The 18,305-nt window shown below is 40.1% G+C and overlaps 1 protein-coding gene across 1 annotated transcript in view; it reads left to right on the forward strand.

Moving 5' to 3' along the window:
- Positions 1–2,744: 2,744 nt before the first annotated feature.
- CFAP47 (cilia and flagella associated protein 47) overlaps positions 2,745–18,305 on the forward strand; it is a 198,149-nt gene continuing 182,588 nt past the window's right edge. The window contains exons 1-10 of the mRNA XM_079972197.1: positions 2,745–3,241; positions 3,768–3,919; positions 6,174–6,289; positions 7,579–7,717; positions 8,050–8,278; positions 10,800–10,960; positions 11,795–11,931; positions 13,185–13,420; positions 14,810–15,002; positions 18,081–18,291. Of these exons, the coding sequence (XP_079828323.1) occupies positions 2,999–3,241; positions 3,768–3,919; positions 6,174–6,289; positions 7,579–7,717; positions 8,050–8,278; positions 10,800–10,960; positions 11,795–11,931; positions 13,185–13,420; positions 14,810–15,002; positions 18,081–18,291 (1,817 nt within the window). The 5' untranslated portion in view covers positions 2,745–2,998. The remainder of the gene's footprint in view (positions 3,242–3,767; positions 3,920–6,173; positions 6,290–7,578; positions 7,718–8,049; positions 8,279–10,799; positions 10,961–11,794; positions 11,932–13,184; positions 13,421–14,809; positions 15,003–18,080; positions 18,292–18,305) is intronic.

An 18,305-nucleotide genomic window follows, 5' to 3' on the forward strand; every position in this document is an offset into this window, starting at 1 on the left:
GATAAAGCTGAGAGACGAAGTGTATCAATGAAAAGGATACTGTATAGAACAACTTAATAAGAAAAAAGAATTTGGGAAGCTAAAGTAGTTCATTTAAGGACAGATCTAAAGTTGGATTTTCTCTGTCACATACAGGTGAACTGTACCTGAAATACTTTTCAGAGAGCCACATTGAAGTCCAGCATAGGTGAAAAGCAGTTAATTGTTATCTTCTGTATCTTGTCAATTCAGTTGTCTACATAGACAGAATGAGATATGTTCCAGGTCTGAAAGGCTGTTTTAAATGCTGTGTGTGATTAGATATGTTATTATGGCAATATAATCTTTGTTTGGTTTTCTTGTTTTAGTGCATTTTAGTGTTTAAACCATCTACCCAAGTGCTGTAATCAAATATTGCTAAAATGCAAGAAAACCAAACAAAGACCATGTAGGCATTCATAATAATGTAACTAATCACATACAATATCCAGAGAATGTTATCGGGTAACAATAAATAAATACTTTGTTCATAGATGATAGCAAACACTTTCAGAATTTCTTATGAAAATGAACAAACAAATCTTTAAAGGTGGCAGGTTAAAAGACAGATGGTTTGTTTATGTTGCCATACCATCAAGCCAACCAAGGGCTAGCATATCTAGATACTTAGTTTAGTATTCTTCTTTCTGCTTCTACCTAAAGCATTTTATAAATGAGTAGAAAGCATTATGCCCTTTCTTTGTAAAGTATCACTGACGAAGTTCTTAGGCCAGTTACATCTCTAAGCTGCTAGTGAAGCCAATGGGAATAAAACAAATCCCACACCCTTCCAGAGTTACAGCTTTTTCTTAATTTGTAAGCATGCACAAGTCCCACAGAACTAAAAGAAGCTTATGGCCAAAAAACCGTGTGCAAGATTTCAACTTTAGTACACACTATGGATTTATACATTAGTGAACATAAAAGAGCTTTTCAAAATAAGAGCAAAACCAAAGGTGTATTCACTAACATATCTAGCAAAATATTGTTCTAAAAAGAATAAAAATGGATAATAGCTGAGAGATAGAGCTTGTGCTTTTCATATTAAAGGTCTCGATCCTGGTCATTTTAAAATAAAAAAAATAATTTCAAGTAACAGACTGCAAAGATCTATTTCTTAATCTTAACAGTTTCCTAAGGTTCCCCAAAAGAACACTGTATGATAACTGCTGATTTACAACTCTCCCATCTGCCAAACACTATTGCATACTAAGAGGAAGTCAGCAGGTGGCACTATTATACACATATTCTGCATATTTTTCTTTATCAAACTCATTCCCCCCCCAGTATAGTTTTTATGCATATTTCTGATACTAAAAATCATTGTGTACCTACCATAAGCTGTACACTTGCATTCCTTCCCAGTTTGTAAGGTAAGAAATAAAGCATTCCTATACTGAGTGTGCTTGAACTTGGGACTCAGCAACTGATGAAACAGTTTGAACTGGGAAAACTACATAGCTCATAGTAAAACTATAATCCAAACCTATGCCTGTTTAGTCCAATGCAATTCCTATTTTTTAGAGTGGTGCCTACTCCTAGATAAGCAAGTTTGGGATGTACATTTATCTATCAGGAAGAATAATTTAATTCAGTGGTGCTTAATTTCAAATCAACATACTGTTTATAGAAACAAAGGAAGCTACCTTATATCAAGTTAGAGCACTGATCGATTTAGCTTAATATTGCGGTTTGTGGACACTGATTGTCAGCAGTTTTTCAGACAGGATTTTTTCCCAGGCATATCTGACTATAACTTAATGGAACCCTTCGCATACCAAATATGCATTCCGATACCGAGCTTCGGTCAGTCACCACATGTAATGAACGATTATTTATTTTATTTTCCATTCCCTCAAGGAGGTATAGAAAAACAGTTCTTCTCCTGGTTGTATCATTGCAACCACCTCATTAATTGCGGAGTAGGCTGAGTGAGAAATCCATCTGCATGCGTGGGGTTGGGATCCAGCAGTTCTCCTGGAGGTTCTCAGCACAGCGAGGCTACGTCGGCTTAACACCCCTGTCCTTGGCTTCAGCCAGGATCCCGCCAGCAGTGGAGAGCCCAGTGAGGATTGCAGCCCGAGTCTCCCTGCCTCAACATTTTTCTCACCGAACAAGGGCTATAAATCAGACTGCTTTCCCTTGCTCACTGTTACAAGACCCAGCAATGCCCCTTTTTTGGCCCTTGGACTATCATATCAGTTGCTAGGAAGCGGGGAAAACAACAGGATTTCAATAGAAGAACTGTGCCTGGAGGGGAGAGACTCCATCTGAGGGGAGAGACTCCATCAGGCAAGGCCTCCTTCCACTTGCCTTGCCCCACTCTCTGCTTCTTAATGTGTATTGTATTGTTTTATGCACTGTGGCTTGCCATTGTTTTATTGATTATAGTTTAGATATTATTGTAACTGTTGAGTGGATTTCTGTTTAACTTTTATATGTTGATATTATTAATTTATACTATTCAAATGATTGTTGAACGTTACTTCTTTGATGGAGGTTGCCTATTTTAAAGTTATGTTTTATTATCACATTTTTGTATTGCATTAGATTGTTATAACATGTACATTTTTTGTTTCTTCAGCTTGTAAACCGCCTTGAGTAGTGTAAGATAGAAAGGCGGTATACAAATTAAAAATGATGATGATGATGAACAACAACGCAGCAAAGCCTTTTCGTTACCCATTCAGCAGCAGTGGCCACTGCCCTAATAAAGTCATCTTTGCATTTCTGACTCGACACAATCCTTTGCTGGGTAAATATCAGCACGACTCCACTCTATACTCCCGTCTCTCTATGGTAAGCCAGGAAGCTTCCGTCACAGGCTTCGGAACGTTCCCTCGAAGCCTCGCCTCCAATCAACAGCGCCAGTCCCGTTGCTAGGTGACCGTTGCCAAGCTGCGGCGTGCGGAAGGAAGCTCGAGTCGCCTTGGAGACAGGGACGCTCCAGGCTGGGCGCTGGTTTAGCCAGAAGGCTGCCATGAGTTCCCGGGGCAGCGAGCAGGAGGGCGACTGCGGCGGCGGCGGCGGCGGCGGCGGCGGCTGCGGAAGGATCCTGGAGGCTCCCGCAGCCTCGTGGCACGTAGCCGGGGTGCGCATTACGCCCTCCGAGGTGCGCTTCGTGGACGCGGTGCCCGGAGGGCGCTACCGGGCGCTGCTGAGCATCCAGAACCTGCAGTCTCACAGCTGCCTTCTTCGCTTAATGCCTCCGGAACAACCTCAGGTGGGCAGCCCAGAACTGGCCCTTGAAACCCCCGCCTTCCCCTTTAAAAATGCTCCTTTGCACCCTTCGCAAAGCCCCTCCTCCTTCTGAGGCTACTGTTAGTAGTGCCCACGTCCCCAGCCTGTACTTTCTCCTCCCTCCATTGCCCTTTGCTGCTTCACTTGTTGGAAAAAAAAAATAAAATTACAAAACACCCCTTCCCAGGTTCGTAACAATGTAAATCTTGGCAGATCAAATAGGCGTTAAATAAAACCAAACAAACTCAGAGGCAGAGCGTTTGCCACTGGAGAGTTACTGAATAGTGTTTTGAATCAAAGCTCATCACTTGTCAATCATGATAATAATAATAATAATTTTATTATTTATATGCCTCACCCCAATCTGACTGGGTTGCTCCAGCCTCTCTGGCGGCTTCCAGCAAAATATATTTCATGGATGGGCAATGAATATACTGTATGATCCTGCTGAAATCAAATGACAGTTGAATTGGAAATCGAATGGTTTATTTCTTCTTCTTCTCTTGCAGTTCAAACTAATTGTGGAAAATCAAAAGAACTCTGTTGCTTCTGGGCTTCACATAACAGCCATTGTGGAATATCATCCTGATAAAGAGATAGACCTTCAGGACAGGTTACTCCTTCACATAGGAAAAAAGATAATTGAGATTCCTCTAATAGGGTATGGCATTTCAGTGTATTGCTCCACTAGTTAACTTTTGTTAAAACAAGGTGAAATTTCCTCCATATGATTATTGTGACTTAAAATTGTTATGTGTGAAGTGCCCTTAAGGGCCGATCTACATATTAATTGCTTGTAACCAATTAATGTCCATAGTTTGAAAAAAACAACAACAAATAGCTGTAGGTGTGTAAACAGGATGAAGACCATGATTCTGGCAAAAATCCAACACTGCCCCCGTACTCTGAGAGGAAAACTTAAACTAATGCCAATAGACATTTCTCTCTTAGCCCTAATAACAGCTTGCATGGACTATTTATTTTATTAAAATGATAATGCTCCAATTTTACTCTTTGTGACCTAGTGTTGCCACTTGACTGATGTTTATTACTAAATTAGTGCTTTTTAACTTTTTAAATGATGTTACAGATGTCAAAGAGAACAACAACTACCAAAGACATCTGAAAGCAGCCCTGTTTAGGGACGCTTTTAATGTTTGATGTATTGCTGTATTTTAATATTTGGTTGGAAGGTGCCCAGAGTGGCTGGGGAAGCCCAGTCAGATGGGTGGGGTATAAATAATAAATTATTATTATTAAATGCATTAATTAATAGCACAATCCAAACCAGTGTCCACCAACACGGGTTTGCATTGTAAGAGCCACCAACACATTTGCATTGCTCACTTGGTTAGAACCAGAAAGCGGGAGGGGGCAAGCAAAAGTATGCTCTATGCCACCTTGGAGCTGACTTAGTGATTGGGTCTGCTGCTGTCAAAGGGTGTTAGTGGAGCTGTCTTAGGATCCAGTAGGCCCTGTTTTGCCCCAGCCCCTCCCTGCCCCATAGTACTGTATTTTGGGGCTATAATTCACCTGCCCTCTCAGTGGAACAAGGAGCTCTGCACTGGTGGAGTGATGCTAGTATCACTCCATGAGCAGAAGCTAGTGATGCTGTTCTGGTCTGGGTGCAGGGAGTCTATCAGGTATGATACTGACATCCTTAGGAATTATGCTACTGTTGCGGGAGTGGCTCTACCAGTTCAGTGATGAGTTTTGACCCAGGCTGCAGTACTATTAACCCTTTATTTATATCTGTATAATTTTTTTGTATTTTGTATTTGTACTATTTCATTTGTGTCCTACTTTTCTTCCATGCTGGATCTACCAAGCTGTGAAGATCTATCAAGCTCTAAAGGTCAAAACTAGCGTTTTGAATTGGGCCTAGAAATAAAGTAGGGCACCAGTGCTGTTAACAAAGCACCACCATAATATGTTTCTAATTTTTAGTTCTAATTAGCAGACTAGCAGCTATATTCTTAACTAACTGCAGTTTTGAACTGTCTTCAGAGGCAGCTCCATGTATAATGCATCACAGTAGTGTAAATGAAGTCACTAAAATTGACCAGGTAGTTAAACATCCTATAGTATAAAGTGCTTTGGGCTATAAAGGAAACGTTCACCTCCAGAAGAAATGGTTCATGGAGCACCCTCAAGGTTTAACTCTGGACAGTTTGCTATCCTTATTCATAGCTGCCACTAGATTTTTAATCTTTCCATTTTGTTTTGTTAGCTCTTTACCAAAATGTATTAAAACAGTGAGATTTAGGACTCAGTGATGTTTTGCTGCTAGGCTATATAATGGCCACATTCTATGCAAAATTAGTCATGATTTGTAATGTGAACTAATCCATGTTTACTTAGAAGTAAGTTCTACTGAGTCTCAGCAGTGCTTGTTTTCAGGCAAGTGCATATGGGATTTTCAGCCCAAATTATATTGTTCTTACTGTGATTTTATCTTTTTCTTTTTCTCTTACTTTCTTGTACTGAATGTCTGTTACAGCAGTCATCATGAGCTCATACAATATTGAAACTTTTATAATGTTATAAAATTGTTGGGGTATTCCAGTCTACTCATTGTATATTAAATTGTGATCAGTGTTTTTTTCTTAAGCGTAAGTAGACCAGATCCATTTTAAGAATTTATAATTTGATGAAACAAAAATGTTCAAGCTAATTAAAAATATAGTTGCAACTCAATGTGATTAAATTGTCCTTAAGTTCCAATAATTAAGAAAGCAAAATGACATTTTAATAAACCTCTTATGTTTGCTGATGTTGCTGCTAAATTAGATTACATAATTAAATTCTCTGTGTGTTGAAAATGTGAGGAAAGCTTTCTTTCCTAAAGCATCTTTAAAAAATGTAGCCAACAAAGTAATGTCAGAAAGCCAATTAAAAGTGCAATTGTTTTCCAGATTAATCCCATGCTGCTGCCTAGAAATTGAACCTGAGATAGATTTTGGCACAGTGATTGCAAACAGTAACGTAATTAATAAAAATCTAAAAATTACTAACTATGGATCATCTCCAGGTAAATATTTTCTGTGTAGCAAATTATACCAGATTCCTTTTCTGTTAACATGGTATATTGATGGGTTTCCTAACTACAGTATACAGTGGTACCTCGGGTTACATACGCTTCAAGTTACAGACTCCGCTAACCCAGAAATAGTACCTCGGGATAAGAACTTTGTTTCAGGATGAGAACAGAAATTGCGTAGCGGCGGTGCAGCAGCAGCGGGAGGCCCCATTAGCTAAAGTGGTGCTTTAGGTTAAGAACAGTTTCAGGTTAAGAACAGATCTCCAGAACGAATTAAGTACATAACCAGAGGTACCACTGTATAATGAAATATTCATTTTTGTCTCACAGTTCTTAGACACGTCAAACTAGGGTTATCAACTTCTGGGAAAGCTACCGCCCTAGATGGTGTCACATTTTGGTAGACAAAGGTAGCAAAACGGTTTTTCTCTCCTTCCTCATTTTCCATTAATTTTTAAAATTTTGGGAGCATGTCATTGTATTTTGGGATAGCGAAGACAGAGAAATAGGTATGTGTGCATACATCACTGGGCAGAATTCAAGTTGCTGCTTCCACATGCCATGCTTGTGATTTGACTTGCAGTCTGTGGCTAAGGGTGCAATCCAAGCCTACTGTGGTGGTTCCGTGGAGCTCTTGCCACCTTCACAGCCCTGCCATTCACAGTGCAGAAAGTGAAGGGCAATATGACTGGGCCTGGTCTTTGCACCAGCTCTAGGCAAGCACAGTGATCAGGTCTGGTTTGAGATCTATGTCTTCTGGCAACAGCTGTAAAACTGACTTAGGATTCCTCTGAATGCCCTGTTTTGGGGGTTTCTGCTGTGGTCAGCTGGTGGGGATCCCACCAATGGACTTACTTTCAGCATGTTAGGCAGATGGAATGTACCGTATTTCTTGCCCCATAGGACGCACCGGCCCATAGGACGCACCAAGTTTTTATTTGGGGGGGGGGAATAAAGAAAAAAAAATATTTCCCCCCCAGGTGCGGGGCTGGGGCCCCCAGAACTGGCAGCTCTCCGCAAGCCAGCTCTCCCACCAGGCTCCCACAGCTTGCAGATATTTGCCTGAAGCCCAAACCAGGTGGGGGGGACAGCAGGAAGACACGCTGCGCCTCCCCGCTGTGCCTGGAGCTTGTGGGGTTGGCAGCGGGGAGAAGCGTGCTGCTATGTGAAGATAGGTGTGAAAGTAAAGTGCATCTCTGCCCACATTTTGTGCTACCATTATCAGAGTGGAAATAGTTAATTTTACATGCAATGCACAATATTGCTTATATATTTTGTAGGTACATTTGCTATAAAATACAAAGGAAATGTCTCCATTTTGATATCACCAACCAGTGGAGTGGTGGAACCCCGATCAGAACAGTTGATTAATATGGAGATTTGTACAGATGTACCCAGAACAATTAATGAGACAGCCATGTAAGTTGCAGTCTTCCTTCTGTTCAGAATGTTGTGTGACACTGATACTACTGTCTACTCTGACAGGAAGCACTGAAGCTGTAAATATGTTTAATATATTAGTGACATAGGCAGGTTCCACCATTAGTCTCCCAGTAAAATAATCTGTCTTTCAACCCAGCTTTTAATGGTAGAAATAGGCAGCTTCTATAAGTTTCAACTGTAGTTATGTGTGTTGTACAAATGCTCTAGTAAAATACTGAGTTCATAAGATTAATGCACTATTGTAACACAGTTCTTATCTGTTCATATTTTCCCCTTTTGTTCCTTCTTACCTGTTGTTTACTCAAAAGTGTGAAATTGCAGGGACGGCCCAAAGCTCAGATAATCATCAAAGCCAATATAGTGGAGCAAATTCTTGAGCTTTTGGGTGTGCCGCCATCAAACAAAATAAAATGTGTCAATTTTGGATGTGTCTATTTTGGAACCACCAAGACTGAAGAAGTTCTTCTTCATAATAAAAGCCCAGAGCCCATGGATTGGGTGGCAATCCTGCAAGACAACGCTGTTGGTGGAGAGATGGTAAGGAAACCTTTTTTGAATTATTTTTAAAAAGCTTTTCAAATGTAAGGAAACCTGATGACTTTACTCCTGCTTTTCTGTCTGTTTTTCAGCAGGGTTTCCCTTCCATAGTTGTAGTCTTGTAGAAGAGAGTTTTTCTTTTGGTCAATATTGTGTGTTTTTCTTGTCTATATGTATCTCTTCCAACTGTGCGGGTGGAAGGATACAAAGAGCATTGAGGTCAGCATGTGGGAGTGTTTAAGCCAGGTCTCACAGGGAAGAAGATGGAAGGGGATGGAAGTAACAGAAGAAAAACATAGAAGCAGAGAAACCAGGGCGCTCTGGAGGACGAGAAGAGATTCATGAGCGAACGAGAAGAAGTAGGTAGAGGGAAAAGATGTGCCTCAGTTTCTCACAAGAAGGAGAAAGAGGAATAGGACAGAAGGGTCTGGGGTTGCCATCCCTAGTGGCTCGACAGAAAGAGAGAAGGGTGAAAAAGCTAGCAGGAAAGGAAACTACAAGGGGCATCAACAGAAGAACTGTATAAGGAAAGGTGGGGTCAGGTGGAATATACATTATGAGAGACTGAGGAAGAAGGGAGTATATAGCAAAAAGAGAGTGAAGTCCTGGGATGCAAGATGGCAGTGGAATTCTTTGAGTAACTTTCCCACTACGGACAAGAGACCACCTGGGGTTCTGTAGACACCTAATACCAAGGGCAGGGATAGAACTGACACCTGCTCTCACAGCATTGTGTCACACTGTAGTATGAATAACAAGAAGAATGTGCATTGCAAATGTGTGCCATCTCTGAAAGGTGGGTAGATAGTAGTAGTAGTATACCATCTCATCCTTATGTGCCCAACTGATGACTGTGCTGTGCAGGAGAGGGCCTCTTGAAGATGTAATCTCATCAAAAGGGTTATTCTATACAATGTTAGTATTAGGTGTGGTGGCACCTACCCTTTGGAACGCCTACCACTTACCATTTCTGTTATCTTTTTGGTGTCTATTGAAGACCTTTCCTTCTAAAGCCTTTTAAGTGGACATTTTTATTCTTATCTGTATTGGACTTGACATGGTTTCCAATATGTGTGTTTATTGTTAAATAGCTTCAGGCTGCTTTATGGGAAGTGATCATTAAGTTGAAAGGAAGAAAGAATAAATAAAACACTTGTGTGTGGAAAAATACAGCACTGCATTTGGGCCTAATGTTGTGATAGAACCAAACCCTTTCCATTACCCTTACTCTGTGTGGCTTGGCCTCTGTCAACAAGGCCTGTGTTCACACTCCTGTTTACTGTGCGCTTACTGTGTTTCCTGTGTTGGACTTTTCATTGATGTTCATGTGATGTCATCTAAAATGGACATATATTCTGTACTTTGTTATTACTATTTGATGTGTTGTTTCTCAACATGTGTGTAGGAGAACCAGTGTGGTGTAGTGGTTAGTGTTGGACTAGAACCTGGGAGATCAAAGTTTTGTGGGGATTAAATGAGGACAGGGAGAACCTTGTATGCCACCTTGAGCTCTCTAGAGAAAAAGGTGGGATAGAAATGCAACAAATAAGTAATAAATAAATAAACCAGCTTCACACCAATTGGGGTCCTTAAGTCACTCCTAATTTATCTCCAACAAAAGTGTGAACACCTTTGCATAGGATAAAGGCATCCCTGTCTGTCAACACCCCCTGGTGAAATAAAATGAAGTCTGCTGCTGTGAACAGCTAAGGGGGAAAGAGCTATGAAAGGTACCAGAGAAAAAACAATTTTACTGCACTCTAAGGAAATCAGCCCTGAGTGCTCACTGGAAGGACAGATCGTGAAGCTGAGGCTCCAATACTTTGGCCACCTCATGAGAAGAGAAGACTCCCTGGAAAAGACCCTGGTGTGGGGAAAAGTTGAGGGCACAAGGAGAAGGGGACGGCAGAGGACGAGATGGTTGGACAGTGTTCTCGAAGCTACTAGCATGAATTTGACCAAACTGCGGGAGGCAGTGGAAGACAGGAGTGCCTGGCGTGCTCTGGTCTATGGGGTCACAAAGAGTCGGACACGACTAAACGACAACAACAAGGCAGCATTGTGAATACACCAAAAGACTCCATGGGGAAATTCTAATGCATCTCTTTGTGTAAGCACAAACTGCATCCTCTCAGGGTTCCTGCAGTGTAAGGGCCTTCCAACCCCACATACTCCACCTGTCAGAAAGATGCATATTTGCTAGGGCATAATAATTCTGTAGAAAGTTCTTACTTTTTATTTTAAAAAAGCTATATTATACCAGTTATGTCTAATAAATACAAACTAGGAGGGATCTAGTGCTAGGGACAAGTCTCTTTCAAATAATGGCAGTTTTTCCTTGCCACTCTTTCAGTATTAGACTGTGATATTTTATTTTTATTGCTTTTCTATATAATGCAATCTAGGCTTATTCAATATGCATAATGTTTTTCTGCTTTTTTTTTGTCTGAAAAGACCAGCATTAACAACTGAGAAAACTGAGTGGCTTTTAATATACTTTATGCCTCACTTTGTCTTACAGGGCACAGATATTCAGAAGAGTACCAATGCTGTTTTAAGAGATTTACATTACACTGATGGAAAAGCAGAACAAGATGTTTCCACTCTGATTGCCTGCATTCCCAATGAAGGAACACTACAGCCTGATCAGAAAATGATGATCTCTATTTGTTTTAGCCCAAAGTAAGCATGGAATGTGAACTTAATGATATTATTTATTAAATTTGTATACCACCCCATACCTTTAGATCTCAGGGCAGTACACAACAATATATAAAAATATATATGATACATGTGTGTGTGTGTGTGTGTGTATATATATATATATATATATATATATATATATATAAAATTAAAATTACTAGAAATTATGATACACTCCTCTCTTTTTGATATAGGATTCATTCATAGCTGAAAAAGCACTCCTCTAACTTTTGTAATTAACTTATTTTGACTAACTGTTCTCCCAGTTATGGGAAAGGTTTCTGTTTTCAAAGAAAATATGGGGTATGAATGCCCTCTTTTAGCTGCAGTGGGTGACAGGAAAGGGTATACCCTGTCTAGAGACCAATCACTTCTTGTCTCAGTTGCCTAGCTGAGGCCAGAGGAAAAATTGGGGGGGAAAGTGTAATACAAGAGGTGCAGTTGGAATTATTGGAAGATATGCAGGCTCAGGGGTTGTGACAGCAGCAACTAGGCTGAATGGGCAGGGGGGTGGTATCAATTCACATGGAGCGTTATGAAAAGAGTAGTATATTTAGATGATTTGGAAGTTGGTACATAGGGAACATTCTTAGCATAGTGACAAGTGAGAAGTCAAGAACCAAGTATTTATTATCCTGCACAGTGAGTGAGGTAATGACCCTGTAGAAACACCCCATTAATTAGTGTTGCTATATTGATGTTGCATAAGAAACCTTAATTGCTTTAATTTTTCTGTTTAAACTTGTTAAGACATTAACAGCATATATTCTCCCTCCCTGCTTAGAAACATAAATGTAATTGTGAATTTTTCAGAATGGTGAAAAGGGACAGGGGGGACCTTGGCAAAACTCCACCAAGGCAAGATTATGCTCTCTTTCTGAAATTTGAAGCTATAGGAAGCAAAAACGACTTCTTGGAAGCAGTGGCTGGTGGTGACAGACCTACAGATGGTATGGCGTTTATAAATACTGAATAAATGGAATGGGATTAGAACTGTACTTTTCCCTCTATAAATTTCCAGGAAGGGTAATGGGCTTTGCATAAAATAATCTATAATTTGAATACCTAAGTTAATTGGAAAACTCCCACCTCTGTATGTAATAGGAAGGTGTGAATTACATACCTTGTTGCTTGCTTTAGGTGGCAAGAGTGAAGCAACAGCAAATTAGTGCCCTGGTCCACCACTCACTCCATTCTTGGGCTGGTTGGCTCCCTGAAGAGGCAAGGCTTTCCACTTCTACCTCTTCCCTGCCTGAGCCTCACTCAGACAAAGGGCCAAGGGCGTCCTTCCTCAGAGCAAGACATTTTGGGAAAGATGTCCAAGACAGTGTGCCTGTGCCTCTGCTATGTTTTGCTGTGATGAAGGCCAGCTCACCAAAAATGTTTCACTCCGAGAAAGGATCCCCTTGGCATTTTCTTGGCTTGGGTAGGGGTGAGGCGGAATCTCTGTGCACAGGTTGAATCATTCAGGGTCTCGGCACCTTCTGTGGCCTGCATGTCAGGGATCAGGCATTCCTTGCTATCTTTCCTCCTTTGATGACTTCTTAGGGATGACTGAGAGAGCCCAATTAATTCTGTGCTGGCTGCAGAAGGTGTAGTGGCTGCTAGGTACCAGCATGCAGTAATGACATCATACATTATTCTTACCATGTAAGGACTTCTGGCTAAGTTTAGTATGACAAGGCAGACCTCCTGAACCTGATAGGTTTTCCACTTCCTTACTTCAGTGCCACTGATTTCTGGCTGAAGGGCTGGTTATCCTGCAGGAATCTGATTCATACGTTTGGCATCTGTAATAGTATGTGGAATTTCCCCAGGTGCGGCTGCCCACAACAAATACACTTTTCTATCCTGGATACTCATCAAATTTTGAGCCCATGTACGTTCAGAAAGCAATGACTTTTGGAAGCTAGGCATGTGCTGTTAGTGGCTGGGGTTTTATGATGATTTTGTGCCATCTTTTTAAAAAAGTAATCTGATTACAATTGGGCATTTTATGTGCAAATTTATCATACAATGTGTCTTGCCCCAAATTTCAGGAGGCAGCAAACTGTACATTGATACATGTATGACTTAATCATACAAAACGGGGGCAAATTATATGAAGACAGTCTTTCATTATGTATAAGTAAATTAGTTGCTATATTGTCTGTCTTTCTGCTGTAAATGATAGCATATCCTTTTATCTCAATGTTTTTTACAGAGAAGAATCGTCATCAGGTTGAGTTGGGTTTGATAGGCTCAGGGCTTCCAGTCATTCTGACATTCAAACCAGGACCAGTTGTTAATTTTGTGGAGTGTTACATGGGTGAACATACAGATATTGTTTGCACGCTCAAAAATGAATGCGATATTCTTCCAGTATCATTTGCTTTTCGTAAGATTGCACATTATAATATTTGTCCTGAAAAGGGAAAAGTAAAAGCAAAGTCTACACAGGTACTATCTTTGTATTTTTCTTTCATCTTACGCGGCATTTATGTAGTTAACTTTCAAAGTGCTTTATATTGTGAAGTGTTGCATAGTACAATAACATAAATTTTAGTTGCTGCTAAAGCAGTATTACTGTAATGATGGCATGCATGAATGATTGTTACTTAAAATAAAACAAAAAAATAGAGCTTTCTTTTAAAGTATTTATTTACTAAATTTATATACCACCCTTCATCCAAAGAGCTCAGGGCAGTTCACAAGATAAAAATACAAGATAAAAGCGCAAATAAATAGAACAAAAACAAGACAAGAACCCCCCCCCCAAGCAGATTTAAAAAGCTGTAGAATATTAATCAGCCAAAGGCCTAGTTGAAGCAGAACATTTTCACCTGGCGCCTAAAGATGTGTAATGACACTCCCTTGTCATTGAGAGATTTTTTCTGAGATGCATGAAATTTTACTCCTTTTTGCTTCTCTTGTCTTCCTGCTTCAAAGCAGTTACAGAATTGTTGCTTTATCCATCTCTTATCCACAAGAAGCACCTTTTACTCTTACGTACATAGATGGGAAACATTCTCCTCTCTCTGGCTAAAGCTAACTATCATAACCACCTTCTTTCAACCCATCCATTCATCCATAACCCTCCATGAGTATATAATGAGAATGCACCTGTTACAACATTTTACTCTATTCTATTAGCAGTCATTACCCTTCTTCCTTACATTGGTTACCAGTCAAAACTCCACATCAACTTCAAGCTTCTCTTCCTTATTTCTAAAGCCACACATATCTGGTTGCATCTTCCCTTATTTCCTCTTCCTCTTCTATTTTGTCTACATAATCTGCTGCCAAACTCCACTCCTATCTTGATGCCTTCTTTGTATTCTTTATCTTCAAAATATCATGTTCTTGGCCTTTTGTGAGAACCTTCCTTTTCTGAATCCTTTTACTGAGCCATCTTAGCAACACACACAAATTTTCTCACTGCCACCTGTGCCTCTCTTGTCCTTCTGCTCTTTGGCAACCATTGGCCTCTGTTTCCTCAACTTCTCTCTCCCAGGCCTCTACACATCTATTCAGATGCAAATCCTGTCAAGTTCAGCGGGCTTATTCCTGGGTAAATGGTTACAGAATTGTAGTCTTCAAGTACATTGTAAGGAGCCATGCTTCCTGTATAATGTATGAAGCAGTCAACAGACTGTGAAGCCTAAGTAGTTGGATAGGGATGTTTGAGAGAATTTTACTACTTAAAATTCAAGAAATGAAAACTATTTATTTGAATGCTGGGAATTTAACATCCTGGTGGTTTGTTTGTTTTTTAAAGAAACAATGAGTGAGCATGATGTAACATTTTAAAATGCCTAAAGGCCTGTATTTATTTATTTTTGTCTTTAGGATATTTTATTTTCATTTATTCCACGTCACGTAGGAACCTTCACAGCAAAGCAGGTGATAGATATCATTGGTCCAGTGGCAAAAAAAGATGGCTTACCAGCACTGAAGTTCAAACCTTTCCATCAGTTATACTTAATTTTTTCTGGTGTGTGCAACTCTGTAACCAATAAAGTGGTTCTGAAACCCAACCTTGGTAAGTTAGTAAGAAAAAGGGGCTACAATTTTAACGTGTTCGAAATTACATTTCTGTCAGTTCTTTTGTGGGATAATTCAGACAAATGGTAGAGGCTGAAATGTTAGAACTGGTATTTGGTAACTTTGCATGGTAATTGGTTCAAATGCTCTGATAATTAATTGGTGAAGTAGCAAGTTAGTCACATTTCATCCCGTGGCTGGGTGAGCAGCCTCCTGCACGCCCTGAAAATGTTCCTGTGGAAACTCAAAGCTCCTTGAGAGGAGCTGATGTTTGATTAGTCTCCACCTGTGGATCTAACTCTTCACCCATCTGCCTGCCCACCAGCACATTACACCTGCCCCAGTGAAGAAGTGACCTTGAAGGTCAGGACAAACTCTTTTCTTGAGCTTGAATGGAAGCTTTTAAAGAGCAATTTGAGAGTTCTGTCAGGTAACTCATACCTGTTGTATTCAGAATGTGTGTGGTCTTCTTTGATCCCTGCCATTCCATTGCCCTCTTTTACATGTAATACTAAGCCAAACCATGGATTAACACAGGTATGAGGTATGAGGAAACTGCGGCTTCCAAACTACAACTCAAATCCTTCTTGGCCATCGGCTGGGGCTGAAGGGAGTTGTACTTCAGGAGTCCCTAGAGGGCCAAAAGTTCCCCACACTGACTTTGGATGAATGAGCAAATGTGCACACTTTGGGAGAGATCACTTTGCTCCTCCCTGGTAATTTTGCTGATGTGCTCTGCGATTGCCTCAGGTGGCACATGCTGGGATGTAGCTTGTCTGTTCCTCCAATTTTTCTTTGTTGGGTGATAGAGCTGTGTATCCTTCCTGCCCTGCTCTGTACTCATAAGCTGGCTTCCTACCTGAGGTGCAGAGGACATTATCCGAATGACAGTATTGAAGTAAAATCCACCTGTCACAGTCCAGTCAGCTTCTCTGTGTGGAATGGGAGGGTTGTTGTCATGTTCTTTGCTTCAGGCAGCAAAATGTCCTGAGCTGTCCCTATATAATAACTCGTATAAGCACACTTATAAAACTAGTCTTGGAATGTAGTCCTTTATTTTTAGGGGGGGGGGAATTAGCAAAGATTTATCACAATAGTGATAATCTATGTTGGAAATGTAAAGAAAAAGAAGGTACCTTTTATCATATGTGGTGGACCTGCCCCAAGGTGAAAGACTTCTGGGAGAAGATTTATAATGAATTGAAAAAAAAAATGTTGAAATATACAGTTATTAAGAAACCAGAGGCCTTCCTTCTTGGAATAATAGGTCTGGAATTGCCCAAGAAAGATGTTAGATTGTTTTTGTATGCCACAACTGCTGCTAGGATTTTGTTAGCCAAGAATTGGAAAACACAGGGGGGCCACCAGGTGGCGCATTGGAAGATGACCGACAATAACATCTCTCCGACCCACACAAGGTAATTAAGAGGCTGCTATGGGAAGTATTTAGCATTCCCGCCCCCCCCCCAAGGAGATGGGGGGGACTGCCTTGCCAGCAGTGTCCATAATGCACCCCCGGATTCGAAAGAAGGGGTGCCCGGTCACTTGGCACAAGCCCTCGGTGAAGTCGGCTCTTCCTGACGCTGTCTCCAATCAGCGCCCAGGTTCGCTTTAGCTCGAAAATATAATTGGAAACATATAATTGGAAAGAAGCTAAAGCACATACATCAAGTGAAATTCGGGAAATAAAACTGCTGATTAATGGATCTCTGTGACCGGAGCGACGGACGGGACAAATAAATCAAGTGATGAATCACCATTAAGAGATTGGTATGTTTGGAGTGAAACGGAAGGGGGGGGGTAGAGGAAAAAACTTTTCTTTTCTTTGCCTTATGTGAGTATTAATAACCCTCCACCCCAGAAAGAAGATCGTTGCATTTTATTAATCACAAGCAGGAATTCAAGAACTGTGTGGAGTGAATTATTGATCAAAGAGAGGATTGGTAAACATTGAAGAACATAGGAAAGTTTTTATGACGCAGTTTTAAATGGCATCTCACTAAGGCAGGCTTGTCTAAGAAAGACGGGGGGTGGAGGACCAGGATCATCAGAATGTGAATGATGATTGGAATGTGATCTAAACCTGGCAGAACCCTTTGTGATATACTTGGCAAGCCTGGGAAAATTAAAGGACAGACCGAGGATAAATTCTTTACGGAAGTGTGGAATTGCGTCTGTCCCTATGTGATATGATTTTTAGGAGAGTCTAAAACCCACACAGAGGATGTTTGTTTCCAACCCACTTGTGAAGATTATCAGAGATCGCAAAGAAAGGAATATATGATAACAACAAGAAGATGAAGAAAGTAATAAAGAGACTATCTGGACAGAACTGGATAGAATTGTCTAATTAAAGCAGCAATATAAGTGATGCTTGGACCCCCGTTCAGAGCTTGAAGTATGGGTACCCCCAGCAAAATTTAAAAATCTGGCTGTATAATTTGGAACTAATGTGATTTGGAAATAATGTGATTTGATTGGCCTGTTAATAAAAATTATTTTTTTAAAAAAAGAATTGGAAAACACAAGAAGTGCCAACATTGGAGGAATGGCAGATGAAGATGATGGACTTTTGGGAGCTAGCCGACCTGACCGGAAGAGTCCGCGACCAGAAGTAGGAGGAGTACCAGGAAGGATGGATGAAATTTAAAGAATATTTAGCTAAATATGCTAAGATAATTTAAATAGAAATACTTGAAAATACCAGATTGGCTTAGGAGTTAAATATGTGATTCTATATAATAACATGTTTAAAGTTTATATGAAAAGTAAGAAAGAAGTTAATTGACTAAGTAAATTTTATGAGAAATTAGTTTTGGAAAACTGTTACAATGATATACATTGAAACTCAGCTAGGGGGATTTAAGGAAGTCACCTAACAATGTTAATAATAGTGGAATAATTACAGTTAGGATTTATGTTTGTTTGTTTATAAATTTGGAAAATCAATAAAAAAATTTGAAAAAAATATTTTTTTGGGGGGAAATGTATTAGGAATTGAGTTTTCTGCAATTCAAGGGAATAAAGATGATATCTGATACACATATAATTTATTTTTATTTAAATTCTGACTAAGGTATAACACCACAGATTTCCAATGAAGTGGGAGTATTTGTAGCTAGGAAGGTGGAACAAACCACTGATGTTGCTCCAGTGGCACTTCTTAAATCAGATCGGACACAAATTCATGCCCACCGGATAAAAAAAAAATTGAGCAATGCATTGGTAGCTTTTCCTAATGATCGTCAAGCCAGCATAAGACCTCCTGAACTGCATAAGGATTACAGGTAATATTGAAAAA

The sequence above is a fragment of the Podarcis cretensis genome (assembly GCF_951804945.1).
Source record: "Podarcis cretensis genome assembly, chromosome: 4".
Lineage (NCBI taxonomy): Eukaryota > Metazoa > Chordata > Lepidosauria > Squamata > Lacertidae > Podarcis > Podarcis cretensis.